The sequence below is a fragment of the Fundulus heteroclitus genome, chromosome 9, assembly GCF_011125445.2.
Source record: "Fundulus heteroclitus isolate FHET01 chromosome 9, MU-UCD_Fhet_4.1, whole genome shotgun sequence".
Taxonomy (NCBI): domain Eukaryota; kingdom Metazoa; phylum Chordata; class Actinopteri; order Cyprinodontiformes; family Fundulidae; genus Fundulus; species Fundulus heteroclitus.
In genome coordinates, this window is record NC_046369.1 from 3,158,416 (window position 1) to 3,177,944 (window position 19,529).

Genomic DNA, 19,529 nt, shown 5'->3' on the forward strand with positions numbered 1-19,529 from the left:
AGCCAGTCAAAACGCAGCTGTTTACAGTAAGCGCTGGAACAAAAGGCTGCTGAAGAAAAGCGTTTATCTTTAATTTAGACGGGCCGTGAAAGGGCATCCGCTGCCCTGACATCAACCCAGCACGGCGGGTCAGGAGACGGGACTCACCTTAGGTGTCTGTTACAATATCCATGTCTGGCCTTCGCAGAGCCACTCCAATCAGACAAACCCACGGAAACGTCAGCTTACAATTGTGTCCGCATACGACGCCCTAACCCGCATCCACGTTTTCAAAGTGAATTACACCAATGGGGGGGGGTTCAAGAAGGAATCTAAATTATTCATCTGCGTTTTTCCACACAAGAAAACCTCCCTTTGAACTGATGCCCGCCCAGCCGATCATGTCCCCGGCTGACGTTCTCTGCCACCATGACTGATTAGTAATTAAACAGAGCCAAAGATGACGCCACGGCTTCCATTCACCAGACACTCGCACTGACGAGTGGAGACCTCCTAAACAGCGCACAGCCATAAACACACTGCAAAAAGGGAACTAAAAATAAGTAAAAAATGTCTTGAAATGAGTGTATTTTTCCTTGATTTGAGCAGGTAGTAATAGAATGAGATTTTTGCACTTAAAACAGGAACAATTCATCTCTAAAATAACATAATTAGACACCCTGCACTTGAAATAAGACGATAGAGATGAATTGTTCCTATTTTAGGTGCAAAAATCTTATTCCATTGGCAAATAGTCTTATTTACCTGCTCTAATCAAGGAAAAATACAACGATTTCGAGAAAATTTCACTAACTTTTAGTTCTGCTTTTGCAGTGCAAAAGGCATACACACTCACTGGCCACTTTATTAGGTTGCTAGTACCAGGTTGAACCCCTTTTGCGTTCAGAACTGCCTCAATCCTTTGTGGCGTAAATTCAACAAGGTACTGGAAACATTCCTCAGAGAGTTTGGTCCATATTGACATGCGGAGGATTCTCCTGTTCCTCCGCATCCCAAAGGTACTCCATTAGATTGAGATCTGCACTACAAAAAGGGAACTACAATAAGTGAAATTTTCTTGAAATGAGTGTATTTGTGCTTGATTTGAGCAGGTAAATAAGATTATCTGCCAATGGAGTGAGTATTTTGACCCCTAAAATAAGATAATTAGATAAATTACACTTGAAATAAGACGACAGAGATCAGTTGTTCCTATTTTAAGTGCAAAAATCTTATTCCAATGGCAGATCATCTTATTTACCTGCTCAAATAAAGGAAAAAACACACTGATTTTAAAGAAAATCTTGCTTATTTTTAGTTCAGTTTTTGCAGTGTGGTGACTGTGGAGGACAGGTGAGTACAGTGAACTCATGGTGAAGTTCAAGGAACCAGTCTGAGAGGATTTGCTGATATTCTGCTGGAAGTAGCCATCAGAAGATGGGCACACTGTGGTCATAAAACAATACTCAGGTAGGCTGTGGCGTTGACACGATGCTCAGTTGGTACTAAGGGGCCCAAAGTGTGCCAATAAAACCATTATACCACCAGCAGCCTGAACCGTTGATACAAGGCAGGATGGATCCACGCTTTCATGTTGTTGACGCCAAATTCTGACCCTAACTTCCGAATGTCACAGCAGAGATCGAGACTCATCAGACCAGGCAACGTTTTTCTTCAATCTGCTATTGTCCGATTTTGGTGAGCCTGTGTGAATTCTAGCCTCAGTTTCCTGTTCTTACACTGCAAATACATAACTAAAAATAAGTAATATTTTCTTAAAATGAGTGTATCTGTCCTTGATTTGAGCAGGTAAATAAAATTATCTGCCAATGGAATAAGATTTTTGCACTTAAAATAGGAACAACTCATCTCCATTATCTTATTTCAAGTGCAGGATGTCTAATTATCTTATTTTAGGGGTCAAAATACTCATTCCATTGGTGGATAATCTTATTTACCTGCTCAAATCTAGGAAAAAAACACAAATTTTAAAAACATTTTACTTGTTTTTAGGTCCGTTTTTGCAGTGTAGTAGACAGGAGTGGCGCCCGGCGTGGTCTTCTGCTGCTGTAGCCCATGTGCCTCAAGGTTTGACGTGTTGTACGTTGAGAGACTCTCTTCTGCAGACCTTGGTTGTAACGAGTGTTTATTAAAGTTACTGTTGCCTTCCTATCAGCTCGAACCAGTCTGGCCATTCTCCTCTGACCTCTGGCATCAACAAGGCATTTGATCCCACAGAAGTGCCGCTCACTAGATATTCTCTCTTTTTCGTACCATTCTCTGTAAACCCTAGAGAAGGTTGTCGGTGAAAATCCCAGTAGATCAGCAGTTCGCCACCAACAACCATGCTACGTTCAAAGTCGCTTAAATCACCCTTCTTTCCCCGTTCTGATGCTCGGTTTGAACGGCAGCAGATCGTCTTGACCACGTCTACATGTTTAAATGCATTGAGTTGCTGCCATTTGATTGGCTAATTAGGATTTTGCGTTAACGAGCACTTGGACAGGGGTATCTAATAAAGTGGCCATTTTTTTTTTACCTAGTTTTTCTATCTATACTCTCCAACTACATTCTGCCCCCGGTCCTAAAAATGACTTTAAACGTTTGAAAATATGCCCTGACTTCAGCTAATGGTTCTTGATATATTAAAGAGTTATTTTTGTTCTTTGACTATGTATTTTGGGAAAAACTGGTTAGTTTTAAACTAAGAGCAACATACATGCTCGTGCCTGTTATGTTGCTCACATAAAACTAAGAACCACATGTGTTATTGTGCTATAACTTGTTTTAACTTGTGGTGGGAACCTATGACAATGTGTTGTGGGAAAGACTGATTCTGTATTCTTATTTTGTTTGATTTGTTGTATGCAATATTATACAGCAGCTTCGCACACTGCTGAGGTGCTGGGAACGGTTGATGTTTTGGGAAACATGCTTAGGGAGGCAGGGCAGCTGTGGAGTGAGAGATGGCCACTCTCGCTCCACATCTGACTCTTTGTTTACAAGTATATAAAGAGGAGACTGCCCTCAGCCCGGTGAGTCTGCCGTGTGTTCGTGTGTGGATACCGGCATCGTGAACGCTGATCTTAACCTAGGACTGAGGGCTCCCAGTTCGTGTCAATGGTAAGAGCTGATTCTGAGAATCTGTTGAGCGTCACGCCTGTTTGAAAGCTTGTTGCTTTATTGCTTGCTACTTTGCATGTGTGAAGAGCTAGTTGTTTTGATGTGCTGTATTCTTTGGGGAATAATAATAAATGTGTGCCTTATATTCTAACAGAAACAGTGTTTGAGTCCTTATTTGTGTTTGCCGATCTCTCCCGATCCTGAAATAAACATTTCATAAAACAGTTCTGCAGAACTGGTTTAAGCTGGAGCTCTGAAACAAACTATGAGCAAAGTCTTCCTCGGTCTTGCCAAGCCTATTTCTAGTAAACGTAGTAAAAAAACGCAGGGGTGTAACTTTGCTGCCTTGCATTCTGACTTACTTCCTTGGCTCCCTTCCTGCCTTTGACAGCGCAGATGGAGAGGCAGAGTCTGGCAGCTCGGGGGATGTCCGGGATGTACATGTCGTAGGTGAGCCACTCATTCCACCTGCACAAAACAGCAATCAAGGTGCAAGGACGACGCATTAGACAAGGAATGGAACTTATCTGATTTGCAAAATCTTTAAAACAAAACAATTTTTTAAGTGTTATAAAGACAACAACTATTCAGCAGCTGATGAATACTTGGTAATCGTGGACTATAAAATGTTCCTCTTGCTAGGCATCTTCATACAACAGTGGTGATAAAGGGTTAGCAAGCTCAAAATTCTTATAAAATGATTTACATACGTGTAAATTACTTAAAAATAATGCACATTCTTATCAAAGATGAAGAAAAGGGTTAGTAGGAAATTAGGAAACGGGAATAATATGCTAACAAAACCACAGGTTTCCCCTCACTCTCCCATAGGCCTGGAAGGCCACCAGTCTTTACTTGCCCCGCTAAAAGGCTAAAGCAGGAAATGCACTGGCTGCATAGCTTACGGACGTGTTTTTAAAACCGTAAATTTGCACCAGACGCTGAACTGTGCGCCCCACATCTGCGTGTTTCTGCGCAGAAAAGATGTTTCGCCACATGGAAAGAGCACCAAGCAGAAGGTGCACCTCGGCCTGCCGCCTTCCTTCTCCTAGTTGACGAAGTGTTGCGAGAGGAAAGGCAGAGTCCTCAGCAAAAATGGATGCACCCCATCAATCTGTAGCGCGAACAACAAGGTGACTTCTACCACCTTGTGACCGAACTAAGATACTGGGAGTTGAACTTTGACACAAGATCTTTTTTTTCCCGTTTATTCCGTGCCAAACAAGAGCATATAAGAGTCTGAAATTATTACTTGAATCTAATTTCGGCGTCACGTAGCATAAATACGCACTCATAATGTGTGCATTTACGGCTTCTAGTGTAAATTTATTGACTGATTAAAATGAAAAGCTAACCTAATTGAGTACGCACGTAGGACGCACTGTAAATGACCCAGACTATTTGTTATAACTGATATTTGTTAGATATATTTTCACTCATATAATGTCTTTTGTTTTTATTCCTAATGTTCCCGATTCTCTCGTTTTAAGTAATACATTTTAGATTAATAGTGGATTACGGCAAAAGGGTTCACAGGGCTTTTATTTTGAAGGCATGTTTTTCTACCTCCAGTTCCGGTAAAACAAATAGAAGCGCTACGTTCCTACGTCCGCATCAGCACTTTTGCTGCTTTGCGCGCCACAACGCATCCCGTGTCTTTCCTCCTTTAGCAGTGTTTATTTTAAAAGTAAGTCATACCAAACATGGCATATAGTAGGAATGTCAAAACAAGTAACTCCTTGATGTTTCAGAGCAACATAAAAAAGGTCAGTAAAGCTCCTGCATCTGCGACAGTGTAGTGATAAACCTCCCGGACAACATAAGCTAACGCTAGCTGTTATTAAAAACACGTTAAAAGATTAAAAACACATTTGTTTAAAATTGCCTTTGACTGTTCTAGTTAAACTGTTCTACTGCTTTTAATGTTCTTCTTTGTTTCTACATTCTATCCCTACTTGCTTTTATTCTATTTTCTATCTACATTTTATTCCTACTTGCTTTTTTTGCTATATTTTAATCATGTAAAGCACTTTGCATTGTCTTTGTACTGAATTGTGCTATATAAATAAATTTGCCTTGCCTTGCCTATTAGCTGGACGGGTACGGACAGCCTAATCACCGGGTACTGTTGGTCTGCGACCTGTACAGTGCTCCTCGCAACGCCCCGTTCTGTTGCGGTATGGATTACTGCATGGGAAATGTTCATCAGCTGACGGCTTAGTTGAACGATAAACAGCGAAGCAACGAAACAACCAAAGCAAATGACCTTAAAACCAAACTACTGCCAGACTTAGCAAGTAAGCAGTTTCTCTGATGACTCTGTGACATTTTGCTTAATCAAAAGGTGAGGATTGTTTGAGAGTACGGACAGTGGACACGGGACGTTGACTGGTGGGGTGGAACGCTGTGCGACCTGGAGGGAGGCGGGGCATGACATCACTCCTTTAGATTTAAAGAGACAGCGCCAAAACGAGTTGCTCTCAGACGAACTTCAGAACTGGGGTAAAAAGGCGTGACGTCTGGGTAAATTAACGATGAATTTGGACCAAAGCGTTGCAGTTCCACTATATAAAGACCACAACTGAATGATTTAAACGTGAAAAAGAAGAATCGAAAAGCATGATTTGTCCCCTTTAACAAGTTAATCCAGAGAATTTGTGCCTATTTGTAAGATTTGTACCCACCGCTTGTTTAAGATGTAATATAACACAACTGTGTGGAGTTTCCTTCCTGCTCTAAGCTGTTAAGCTAGCCTCCATCCTCTAACTACTTAATGTAATATTGTATTGTAATACTGAAACAGACCATTTTATCTTTAAAACCAAACACTGTCTATGTTTTTTTTTTTTTTTAACAGTTATCCGTTACCTGGGATTAGAGCAAGGCACTCTCTGCGTGTTGACGTTGTCACACATTTGTTCACCTCCATGGTAAATTCCAGTCCTCACATAAATCTACAAGTAAAGCAGAAATTCAGAGTTGATAAATTAGAAATAAAAAAAACTTTCAAAGTAACATTTTTATGTCTATAAAGTATTGATCTTTTGTAAAACTGTCCAGAAATTTCTTAGTTTGTTTTCATATTTCAATATCTTTCAAGAGAGAAAACCGTTCATTTGTTTAAACAGAAACAAGCAAGTAGAATTTAGGATGATGTGCAAAACTGAAAAAAAAAAAAGTTGGATAATCCCAAAATTTAAAGTGTTGTAGAAAAAAAAACAACAACAAGCTAAATTAAATATTTTCCCCTATTTGCTATTCAAGTCAAAGCACTGATGAAAATTTTCCAAGAGCTGGACGTCCGCACCTTGTCTATGTCCCTTATATTCACGTTGACGTAGGTGGCACAAAGGATTCGTATCCGCAGAGTCTCTTTGATGCTCCACAGTGACTTGAAGGACGCCTCTCCGTTCATATACGAAGCTGCCGTGGAGATGCGCCGAGAATACGACGGCATGACGAAGTTATCCGTCGGCAGCTGGGTGTACAGGCCGTCTTTGGACATCAGCATCAGGTTAGGCATCCTGCCCAGCATCATGCAACTACGGACGTACTGGAAGAACGGAAGGCAAAAAGGTTCGTAAGACGCCGCCCAGCTCTACCAAACGGCGCCAGGCTCGGCCAGCTGGATCGTACCTTGTACTGGCTTATAGGGTACTTTTCCAGCAGGTATTCATCGCAGCCACATACTTTGAGGATGTATTTGCCCTGGTACTCTAAAACACACTGCTTCAGCTGCTCTGTGGACAGCAGCATACTGCGCGTCTTCTTGCGAATGGCCTCTGCGATCACCTTTGAGATAAAGATGGAGATTGTTATGTAAGGATTAATACGTTTAATTTCAGTAGTTAGACTTAGACAACTTTATTTGTCATTTTCTATGAATGTATTTGTATTTTGTACAGAATGAAAATTCGTTGCATACAGCTTGTAAATTGCAGTAAAATTGTGTTACAGTATAGGGTGCAGCAGTGATTCAAAAGTAAAACAATTTAAATGTAGACAATGCAGGAGAAGTCATAGTGTACAGGTGAGTAATTTTAAAACCCATTTGTATGTGCAGAATTAGTTACATAAAAAAAAAAATGTAGGTCTAATTATGTAGATTTCTTACCCACAGACTGATACATTTATTATTTTTATTTCTGATATTATTGATTATAAACAACCAATTTTCAACAAGGAAGCAGCCTAGTGAACAGGTGCTGTACAGTATATGCCTTTGGGGCTCCTTTTGTGTGAGCAACCATCTAAAAAAAAAAAAAGGTGCAGTTCACACTTTTTAATTCTCCCAAGCTGTTTAACAGGCTTTTCTTCACATTCCTTGCAAGGCAGCCAATATCCTTGTTTCTGCCCCTTTTTCAATGACAGTTTTTCCTTCCATTCAACTTTCCATTACTAGTTAACAGTCTGAAAAAACTAGCTCCTTTGGTAATGAGGTGGTAGCTGACCCTCCTCCTCCTGAAAGGTGTCAATAACTCGGTGCTAGGCGACTGTCAAGTCTGCAGCCTTCGCCATGAACGTTTAGGCCATAACAACATTCCTGCTCTTACAATGCAACTTTTTAATAATATTCATCAAAATTATCAGAAATAAATGTTTGAAATATATATTTGACAATGCTTTAATTTGATGAAATGCACCCTCACCCTAAGGGATGCTTCAAAGCAGTTAGCTTTAAAAAATAAATAAATAATATTTATAGGGAGTGGGATAATGCAACCCACCTGTTCAGGCACACAGTCATGGTTGATCTTTAGTGTATACTTTTGTTTGTCATTGTTTGGCGAGACGATGACCCATATTACCACAATAATCTGACCTGTAACAGAAACAGAAATATTCACATCAATCAGGGTTTCTGCTGCACATAATTGATCGTGGCACTCCGCCACTGCAAAATAAAAGTTTTTTTTTTAAAATATACGAAAGAGCAATGTAAAGTATGAGATATGTTTACCTTATATTATGTATAGCCTATATTTGCTCACTTATACTAAACATAATCTGAGTTTGAAACAAATTTGAATATCAGGAAATGTTAAAGTGTATTTTATTTTGAAAAACCACCACTGCCTGCTCCTTCCTGTCTGGTTGCCTAGCAGCTACTGTCCTCTCAGGAGGGAAGGAAAACTACTTAAATATTTGCTTTTAGTTTCTATTCTTCCATGTTTTATTTTGTTTCTACATTTTATTCCAACTTGCTTTTACTCTGTTTTATTTTCCTATATTTTAATCATGTAAAGCACTTTGCATTGTCTTTGTAATGAAATGTGCTATACAAATAAATGTGCCTTGTCTAGAGATGACAGTCCTGTGTATCACATTTAGCGTCTTTGTTGCTATATTTAGCAGCTTTCTTTCAAAAAGTGACTAGCAACGACTTTTAGCGACTTTTTTTTGTCACAGGCACACCACAGCTGCTGCTGCCTCGTCACGTAAATATCATTTTTAAATTAGCTGGGGGTTTTTTTTTTTGGTCTCCGAAACTGTTGTACTAAAATAATTCCCTGAATTTGATTCACACACAGCTTCAATGACTCATTCACTGTGTGTCTCTGTCTTCTAAGTACATTTTTATGTAGCTTTATGTACTGTGGATTCTGTCGATGTATTAAAATGTATACATAATTTTTTGCAAAAAGGTAATTTTTAGCCCCAAACACACTTAATAGATATTTTATAATAACTTGGTAAAAGCTCTCCTACAGCCTGGGCCACTAATGTATGAACGGATATGCAAATTAGACAATGTGGAATATGCAAAAAGTAAGATTTATTGTTCTATAATGTAGGGCAATAAAATAGAAAATTGTGCTTCTTTTCTACTGACTTTATACAACAGCTGCTCTGATCCCATTTGTGCATCGCTCATCAGATTTCTATGTCGGGTTACAAATATATTTAAAGAAAATATAGAATACCTTTGTCAAGTTTGCTGTAGATGTGTCTGGGAAGCTCCTCTGTCGACTCAATATTGGGAGGGTAAACATACAGCGCTCTGCTGTGAGGACCACTGGCATTTCTCAGCTCCACAGAGTCTTTACAAACATTAAGGATGTTTCTCCTGAAGTCCTGAACCTCGGGGTCCTTCACAAGATCGAACTCACACACGGGCATACCGATGGCAAAACCTTAGACAACACACAACAAAAGGTACATTGTGCCAATTGCAGCAACCCAACATGTTAAAAAAAAACCCCACTATGCTGCCTCAACTTGGAGATAAATCCACCATTAATTCAATTTACTTTGACTTTTTTTTCCCCTCTAACAAAACCATGTGTACAAACCAATCTCTCTGTTCAGGATCTTCTCTTCTCTGTTGCCGACCGGCTCGATGACTTTGAGAAAAGGCTGGAAGAGTCGCAGGTCACACAACCTTCGGGTCTCATCAAAGAACTCCTCCCGCTCCGCCTCCTGCCATTTGTGGGAAGAGAATCGGATGATTTGGTCAACAATTAAACGCAGCTGGAATCCCTACGAGCAGCGCTTTTATGTTTGCCTTGTCGGCTAAAGGGTGTAGCACACTGCAAAAACGGATCTAAAAATAAGTAAAATGTTCTTAAAATTTGTGTTTTTGTCCTAGATTTGAGCAGGTAAATAAGATTATCTGCCAATGAAATGGCAGAGTATTTTGACCCCTAAAATAACATTTTTAGACATTCTGCACTTGAAATAACATGATGGAGATGAGTTGTTCCTATTTTAAGTGCAAAAGTCTTATTCCATTGGCATCTTATTTACCTGCTCAAATCAAGGACACTCATTTTAAGAAAAGATTACTTATTTTTAGTTCCGTTTTTGCAGTGCATGTGTTTTCTTTTGGATGTGCTCGACATGCTAGCTCATTGTTTTGTATTTTGTATTGTGCTGGGAGCAGAGGAGCTTCGATATTGTCGCTCTGCTGCTGGAAGAAATGTGACAATTTGGGACAAATGAGAATAAGAAGTAAGTTTATATCGATTCTAATGCATTTTTTTAGTATCAATTATATCCCAATACCAATTATTTTGACAAAGCCACTGGTTATGTGCTAATCTCCAATGATTCGTGTCATAAAAAGCAATGTTCTTGTTACAGTGTTTGATCAGGACCCATTCTGGCTCCCTTTTAAAATCATCCTTCAAGTTCTCACCTGTGTAACACTGACAAAGATGTAAGAGGTTTCCTCTTGCAGTAGGTGATGGAGAGGATATTTTCTGGCCTCCTTGAACAGCTCATGCTTGATGGTAATTAGGGTGGCCTCTCGGAGACACTCCAAGGTCAGGATCATCCCGTTGGGTAGCAGGCAGTCCACATGGATCCTGCAGACACGCAAAGCCACATTTTTAGGGCTTGGGCGAAGAAAACAGAAACAAACCTTATGGGTGTTTTTATTTGGAATGACAAAATGAACAAAAACAAATTAGCTTCAAAGCAGGAAGTCATACCTTGGAGGCATCAAGTGGAGGCCCCACAGCTCCCCCGAGGATGGCCGCGGAGGCATCTTCCGCTCGGTCTCTCAGCGCCGTTGCACAGGTAAGCTGAAGAGCGCGACCTGAAAGCGACAACAGTTTTAGAGCCCGATTTGATTTGAACGCCCGTGGCAAAACGATAAAAGAAACGTACAAAAATGATCATGTTCATTTTACTTAATGGAGACCACTAAATAAGTTAAAAATGTAGGTCAAAGGAATAGTCCAGGTCAATCTGCCACTTTGCTGATTACTTCCCTAGAGCCAGAACGAAACACGGAGAAGCAGCATTTAGTTCCTATGCTCCACTTATCTGGAACAAACTTCCAGAAAACTGTAAAAAGTGCTGAAAGCCTGAGTTCCTTTAACTCAAGATTTAAAAAAAAATATATTTTCCCATGTTCTATTTTGTTTCTGCATTTTATTCTGTTTTATTTTCCTATATTTTAATCCTGTAAAGCACTTTGCATTGTCTCTGTACTGAAATGTGCTACATAAATAAATTTGCCTTGCCTTCCCTGTTTCATACCCACATTTTGTCTCCATCCATTTACACTGCTGCTTTTATTTTTAACTGTAGAAAGTCATAAAAATGCCAACATTTCATGCATTGTTTGACTGTATTTTATAGTTGAATACTTTGTATTACATCCCATTTTCTATTCATTTTGTCTGGGCCATATGACAGAATATGGCTGCAGATCAAGCTAGAGTAACTATGGCGTTTTCTGCTGCTTGATATTTATTATTCATTTCAATAAGTTAGACTAGGGGTCAGCAACCTACGGCACAGGAGCCGCAAGTGGAGGAGGAGCAGTATGACGAGAAGGTGTGTTATTGAAATTTTCTCTTTAAGATTAAAAATTCTGAGATCCTGGGCGCACCCAAAGCTGCGTTGTCCATAGTCCCTTAACGACTTAATATTTCTGAATTATTGGCTGGTATGACAACTAACTATCAATGAGACAAGCTCAGCTTCTGAGAATGGCGTTGGCAGCAGGTCATGTAAATCTTTTGTCCAGTTATCATGCTCAAATGGATCAATCGCACGAATCCCAGAGATTTATTTGAGATAACGAACCTTCAGAACAGGGTCTAGCTTGTCTCGTTACAGTCCATCTCCTATCTTTTTAGCGCGGTCCATTTTTCAAGCACTTTGCGTCTCCATCTCTCACAGGTTAGCATCTGAATCAGTAACATAAGCAAAACCTGTTGCCCCTGGTAAATGGCGACCATATCCCACAATGCATTGCAAAATCACGTGCCCTTAGAGTACTGGAGATGGGTTTGCTTGTCATTTTTGCCGCTTCCCCATTTGGTACCCGATGGAGCAGTGTTCTGTTGGACACAGTGTAATGGGGCCATCAGTAAGTTGTGCATAAATAGATCATGTTGCTAACTAGCATGTCCACGGTTTCAGATACAGGAGCAGTAATGACCTTTTTAAATCTCTCTAAAACATCACTGTCGGTTTATGCCAGTGTAGCCCAGCTGCCACGAGGGCTAGGGATGGGAATTGAAAACCGGTTCCTGTTCAGAACCGGTTCCGTGTTTTTCAATTCCGTGGCACCGTTTGGCAGCTCGCTAAACGATTCTCTTTTCGATTCCGTCATGCCACGGCTCTTAGCAGCACGTTAGTACGACGTTTTTTTTTTTTTATGCAAGTTACACACACGGTGTTCAGTAAGCACGTGTTTTAATGAATGCCGTGTTTTTGATTCTTACCGGACAGAAGCTAAAGTTACGACCAGCATGGAAGGCAGCTCTGGTGGTAAGTAGCTAGTTTTACATCACTGGCTGGTTCCTAGTAAATCATATGCCATTTCTGGAAATAAACCAATTTCCTACCTCTCTATGGGGTTATTAAGGGAGTGTGCCTTTATCGTTAATCCAGCCCTTCCTTGGTAGCATGTTTAATTAGAACTACTGGTAGCTGGAATTCTTACATGATTCTAGGCATTGCAATGGATGTAACGAAACATGATACGAAGTTGCTCCACAGTTCAGGGACCGAGAGAAAAATTATTTTTATTTAAATCAGGGGGAGATGAGTTTATTTCCCAAAATTGTACAGTAATGCTTTTTCATTAAACGGATGCCTTCTCTGTTAGATTTAGATGACTGAGGTTATTTAAAGGGAGATTAATAAGCAACTGTCACAACAAACTTACATTTTCTTGTATTCTAAACAACTCATCTACTGTATTTAAGTTCGTTCTTATATTCCTTTTTTTATTTAAACAAATATAAATGTTACTCCAGTTGCACATTTGCTATGGACATCTTGACCTTGTTAGTTTGTAAGGTCGTGTGATAGTTGAGTAAACAAAGTTGATGCTCATCATCAAACTGTTTGTTCTCCTTTTTTCCCCAAATTGGAATCGGAAAGAGAATCGAATCGTTTCACAGAATCAATAAGGGAATCGGAATCGTGAAAATCTTTTCAATTCCCAACCCTAACGAGGGCTTATAGGAAAGTTTTGGCTTTCCTATTCGCCAGCCTCAGAGCTAAAATGCATTCAAACACGACGTTTGTCTTTTCCACTAAACAGGGTTGGGGGAGTTTTAGATTTCCAGCAGCAGCTCATTGTTGTGATTATCGGCCGTGATTGTTCTCTACTCTCCAGGAAAGGGAGGGGTGGTTTAGTATCTAGATGCCTGCAGCCAGCTCTACTTTGTGTTAATCTTCACAGTAATAACTCTCTTTAAAAGAACATTTTTTAGACATCAGTTACACTGAAATTCTAATTGGACAGCCATACTTTTCGAAGTAAAACCTGGGTGTAAACCTTAAAGAATAGTTCAACATTTCGTCCACTCTATTAATGCTGATCAGTGCTTATACACAATGCTTTATAACAGTATTTTTGTGACACAGTTGACAAATACGGTAGAGCTGGGAAATTACACCACTATTCTAGACAGTCTGCTAAGGCCCAATGCTCATGACCAAAACAGGACACCGAGGCAGCTGCAGGAGAGAAGTGGTGAGGCTAAAATATGTGCTGAAGAATGTTGTCATTTTACTTCCTTTTCTTCTTTTGGCTTTCCTCATTCAAGGGTTGCAACATTGAGTCATCTGTCTCCATCTAACCTCGTCTTCTCTTCCCTCAGGTCCTCTTCCATAAATCTCCTCTTTGGTCTTCCTCTAGACCTTCAGCCTCACCAACCCTCCTCTGTACATGTCCAAACATCTCAGCCTGACCTCTCTGGCTTTACCCCCTAAACATTCAGAGTAAAGGCCCATTCATACCCTACGTTTGGCCTAAACGTCCGTATTTCTGTCCGTACGTTCTATCCGTTCTACTCCTTCATACCTTCGTCCGTTGAGGTGCGCAATAACCAATATTTCCTCTTGGTGGCAGTGCTGGGTGCCAATAATTCGTCAAACATGGCGACGGTCCAAGACGTGATTTTGTTGTATTTGCTCCGTAAGTAAACTTTTTGTTTGTCCCTGATCCCCGGACACGACATCATATATGAGTGGGTAGTTGCGGACAAGCTCCGCAAGTCGTTCCACGAATCCCGCCATTGTTTAAAGCCCAGAATTATAACCTTCTTCGTGATTTTGTTGACATTTTGTACTACAAACTCAATACCGCCCCCACCGTTTCCGGTAGTATTGCTCCGTATTGATCTGTTTCGTCCGTAATCGTAAGCTCCCAATTTTCATGTCAAAATACGGACGAAATCGACAGAACGTATGAAACACTCCACACGTATCCGTATCCGTCTTTTACGTGAGGTATGAATGGGCCTTAAGCCGTCATTCCCGATCCGAATCGTAATCGTCACTCCCAAAGAGAACGTCGACATTTTTCATTCTCCCGTCTCTTCCTCAGTGCCACATTGTCTCCAGACCAAAAATCTCTAGCCTCACCACCGTCTTGTACGCCTTTCCTTCACTCTCTCCGATACCATTAACCCACAACAAACTTGTTTACCTGTTCCAACCTGCTTGGAGCCGTTTCTTCACCTCTTTTCCACACTCGCCGTTGCTCTGGACTGTTGACCCTTCCTTAGTGTCGATCCTATATGCAGTCCCCATCCACGGACTAACTGGTACAATACCACAGCTCCTCTCTCGACACCGTTATATGCTTCTCTAGATCCACAAAACCACAATGCAGCTCCCTCTGACACTCCCTGTTGTTCTCTATTAACGTCCTCACCGCAAATACTGCATCTGTAGTACTTTTTCTTTGCATAAAAACCACACTGCTGCTCACTTCTGACCACAGTTTAGCTTTCCCATAACGTCATTGTATGACTCAACCTTATTCCTCTGTAGTTGATACAACTGTGAACACACCCCTTCTTAAAAATTGGTACCAGCACACTTCTCCATTGCTCAGGCTTCTTCTTACTGTCTAAGATCTCACTGAACAACATAGTAAAAAAAAAAAAAATGGACACAATTTAAAAAATGTCAGAGAGGCAGGAATCCCGCTACACTATTCTGAGTTTTTTTTTACTGTTTCTTTCTTAGACAACTTTATTTGTCATTCTGTATGCACAGAGTGCGTACAGAACGAAATTTCGTTGCATACAGCTTTGTAAATTGCAGTATAAGTTAGATTACAGTTTTAGGTGCAGCAGAGATTTAAAAGTAAACACAGATTTACATAAAAGTTAAAATTGTTTTTTTTACATTTAATATGCAAATATACCACAATGAAAAAGAAAAAGTCAGTTTTGATTAATAAATAGAATAACACTGGCATTAAACACATGTTCCTGCCAGACAACTGGTAACAGATTTATGGGGACATCCGGGAACCATAAATATGTTTGTATGACATTTACTGTAGTTTCTCCAAGATGGTACTAGGAGAAAAAAAATGCATTACTTATGGTGGATAAGTACTTACATTTTATTTCACCCAGCAAAAGACTCAAATATCTAAATGTATTTTTAGATTTAAATCAGAATTAATCTGATTCCACAATTTCCCAATTTGAGTCTGTGTCTACACATTTAAGCTTGTGATGTTTTGTTTTCTCTGGGATTGCCCCACAACAAAACCTCAAATTAATAAAAAAAAAAAAAAATACAAATGTCAAAGTTGTTTCCTGGCTACATGCTGGAAGACAACGTTTTTGGAGCACTTTAGCCTCGAAAGTCTATAACCGCATGTTCCTATTGTATAAAATCCATATTTATTTGCTTTACACAGAGCAGCGCGCAGCATCCTGCTGAACAACTCTACAGCATCTCATTTCGGGTGGAAAGCCGGTTCAGCGCAACTGTACGGAAAGAGAGAAGCAAGATGCTTTAAAATTCTGTGAAATTTTAACTCATTCATTTTCATTTAGCTATATTTTAATCTTTATCTGCTTTACAGCATACTTGACGACACACTCGAGGATAAAAATCACTTGGATAAGAAACTAGTACTGATGTAATATAGTTATGTGACTAAAAAGTAGCAACAGATGTCCCTTTTAGAGCTCTCCTAAGTTCACTAGACAATATGGTACTGTTTAACATGAAAATGCAGAGTAAACTGACAGTTTCTACGTTAAATATAATTTTATTCCTATGGAAGTCATTACTAAAATGTATAGAGGCCGCCCTGACTTACTGACTGTTGCCGTCAATATTTTTTATTTCAATTCAGTTCATTCATAGGCCGGCAAGTCACAACACATGTCATCTTAAGGCACGTTACGGTAAGAAAAGAAAAAGTTGACGATTCATTGACAAAGAATTTTTTTACGATCCTTTTCAGCAAATGTTTTCCTTCACGCCGCAGGGTGTGAAGAGAAGCGCCTGGCTGCAGTTTGGGGCGGTGTGTGCGCCGCATTCGGTGCGTCCTGTGGGGTAGAGTCTAACCTACCATCGCTTTTGAAACAAACCAGGATGCTGGTGAAGATTCTCAGTCATCCAGGTCATGGTCATTCCAAAAAAAAAAAAAAAAAAAAAAAAAAAAAAAAAAAAAAAAAAAAAAAAAACAAGAGACAACTGCTGAAATTTTTTTTTTTTTCGAAGTTTGAAGACGTTTCGCTTCCCATACAGAAAGTTTTCTCAATTCAAATGTTTGGAGTAGTGTGGCGTTCCAAAAAGGCGTTGCTATAGCTTAGATAACATGCAAATTAAACTGTTTAATTTGCATGTTATCTAAGCTATAGCAATGCCTTTTTGGGCAATAATATAAAGCTTGGAATTCCACACTAATCCAGACATTTGAATTGAGAAAAGTTTCTGGATGGGAAGTGAAACGTCTTCAAACTTCGAGAAAAAAAAAAAAAAAGTCCAGTTGTTTTGTTTTTTTTTACTTTTTTTTAAAAAACAAACAGGGATGATAAAGCATCTGCTTCACTGCTACTGATAAGCCACGATATAAATGTTTGTAACAGTTTAAAATGGCATAAGTGAGCTTTCAGGAGTACAGGAGTATCTCAAGTTAGGCAATGATAAGATAACAAGCGGCTTGGATGCCTTGCTACGAAAAATTGCAACAGAGACACCACAAAAGATGAGCATCTGCAGATATAACACGGAGCCGTGGGTAAAGAACACAACCATAAATTGTTTTTTAAGCTGACAAATATGCTATATAAAAAGTTAGATGTGTGTGTGATAGGTTTCCCCTTGAAAAAGTGGTTGTAGAAGGTTTCAGACCCGAGCTTGACTCCCTAATATTGTACCTGTGTGTTAATATACAAACTTTATGCAGTTGAACAACTTAATTTACCTTTTTTTTTTTATTTAACCAGGAAAAAAATCCCATTGAGATTAAATATCTCTCTTTTAACAGAGTCCGGGCCATAAGGCAGCAAAGTTACATATATTACCTTAATCCATATTCAATTACATTTATTGTGTTAACATGTAAATTAACTGAATTTAAACCAAACTCTAATAGTAGGTGCAGTTAGTAATATGCAAGTTACAAAAGTGCTCTTTATGCTTCACATTTGCACACATAACTGAACTCTGGCCAATATTGCTTATCTCTGAATCAGTCTCATCAAATTATCAGCACTCAAAGCCTTTTTATTGGTGAATATATAAATAAAAAATGGCTTTGATCGAAATATTTTTATATAGAGCCCAAAGTTATGCTTATATTTTTATTTAGTAATATGCAATAAATGTTAAATGAGCTACGAGTAATACTGACACCTTATGGCTCAAATTGGTACAACAGTTTGTCAATCACAACAATCTAATATGCCGTTTCTAAACGGTGTGTTGCTGTTGTGAATTTTTACTTTTTTTTTTTATTTTTACACGGGTTGTTTTCTGTTTCTATTTCTAGTTCTCTTCTCTTAATGGCTTCCATGTTAGCAGGCTGCTGCTCTTTCGCCAAGATAAAATACCAAATGCCAAACCCTGGGAACTCTCATATGATTGGCTCAGGAACCAGGAAGTAAACTTGGGTAAACATCTTACTTATAACTCCTTTAAACTGATTGAAGAGGGGGGAAAAAAAAGAATTTTTAGGCCATTGAGATGGCAGATCATTTGGGGGAAGAACTGCTATTGTGGCATCGCTAACTGTATCATTTTGTAGCTTATATTGGCTTAAAAAGCCAATAAATGCACCTTACGTTAAAGCTTCATAAACAAAAATGTTCCGCTTGTTGAAAAGTTTTAATCCTTTCAACCAGTTTTAGTAGCAAGCAAATTCACATATGTTCAGGACAAAGCGTAGAAACAGCATTAAAATAAAAAAAACAGAAACAGAAAGGAGATAAACCCAAGTATAGTATTTGTATCTCTTAAAAATCAGCTTGTTTTACCCTATCAAACACAAAAACAGAACAAAAGCAATAATAGTTTTTTTATACGTTATATCTAATCCTAAGATTTAAAACCCACAATCAACCAACTTCTGGTGCTCAGACTTAGCTAGTTGTTTAATATCTGACTCAATCACTTTCTAGTTGCGATAAACATAAAGCGGACTAAAAGAAGCACCTAAGGGAGTGAGATTGTATATTTAAACTCAATATAACTGCACGGCTTAACCGGTAAGGTGACATTTCAACATTCTCATTATATACATTAGTAAACGAGTCATTGCATATTTGCAAAAATGGGGGCCACTCCCGAGCATAACAGCAGCCTCTTAATCTGGAACGTAACCGACAAGGTATGCTGCAGGTACAGTAAAAACAGAGGGGCGGGGGGGGAGATGACTGCTATGTAAACAAAGTCCAGCAGTTAGTTTTCAGACGCACAAATAAGATCTAGTCGTGAAAAAAAAATAAAAAATCCAAAGCCGGAAGAGGTCACCCACTGAGTGGTTCTGTGACCTGTGACTCTGATCAGGATGCAGCGAAGTGCTTCAGGAGAAAAAAAAAAAGAGGATGCTTCCTTAAAACACAGGATGTGGGGAAACATCGGCCGGGTAGTGACACACACCTACTCGACCGTTCTGCAGTTCTGACCAACTTCAGACATCTGCAACACACACGGGGCTCAATATGTCTGTGGACAACAGACAAGAGGGTTGGGCCGCTCAGCAACAAGCCGGCTGAATGGAAACGCTCGTGACCCGGCGGATCGGGTTTCGTTTGGCTCGTAAAATTAGCCCTGGAATTCAATTGAAGGATCAAAACAACAGAAGTGACAGGAAGGGGACCAGCAGTGTTTGGGAAGGTGGAGCATACCTTTGAGAGAGACACAGAGAGAGAGGGGCCCTCCTATTTGGCTGACTGGACGGTGCAGCCCTTCATGGCTCAAACCATCTTCAGGCTGCCGGCTGAAATGTTTGTTGAGAGAGAGAGAAAAATAAAAAAATAAAAAAAATCAAATCAGATCAGATCCCAAAGCAAAAGTAAAAAAACAAAAACAACAGCAATGGTGATTCATGTCGGCTACCGGAAGCAAGCCAAGCTAAAGATGAGGGTTTGGGAATGACAGCTCAGAGATATGGCAACACCATGACACACAAAATGCGGCTCCTTAATTCAACTAACCACAATAAGAAGTTAATAGCCCAATGTGTTCACATTTCT

At 39.5% G+C, this 19,529-nt stretch overlaps 1 protein-coding gene across 2 annotated transcripts in view; it reads right to left on the minus strand.

Moving 5' to 3' along the window:
* Window positions 1-19,529, minus strand: part of LOC105936911 (phosphatidylinositol 4,5-bisphosphate 3-kinase catalytic subunit alpha isoform) — a 35,989-nt gene that overhangs the window by 15,858 nt on the left and 602 nt on the right. For both annotated transcript variants that reach the window (XM_036140847.1, XM_036140846.1), the window contains exons 2-11: window positions 19,182-19,273; window positions 10,536-10,642; window positions 10,241-10,409; window positions 9,396-9,522; window positions 9,027-9,236; window positions 7,830-7,924; window positions 6,739-6,894; window positions 6,410-6,655; window positions 5,971-6,056; window positions 3,465-3,570 (exon numbers count right to left, since the gene is read on the minus strand). In XM_036140847.1, coding sequence (XP_035996740.1) covers window positions 3,465-3,570; window positions 5,971-6,056; window positions 6,410-6,655; window positions 6,739-6,894; window positions 7,830-7,924; window positions 9,027-9,236; window positions 9,396-9,522; window positions 10,241-10,409; window positions 10,536-10,591 — 1,251 coding nt within the window. In that variant the 5' untranslated portion in view covers window positions 10,592-10,642; window positions 19,182-19,273. The remainder of the gene's footprint in view (window positions 1-3,464; window positions 3,571-5,970; window positions 6,057-6,409; window positions 6,656-6,738; window positions 6,895-7,829; window positions 7,925-9,026; window positions 9,237-9,395; window positions 9,523-10,240; window positions 10,410-10,535; window positions 10,643-19,181; window positions 19,274-19,529) is intronic.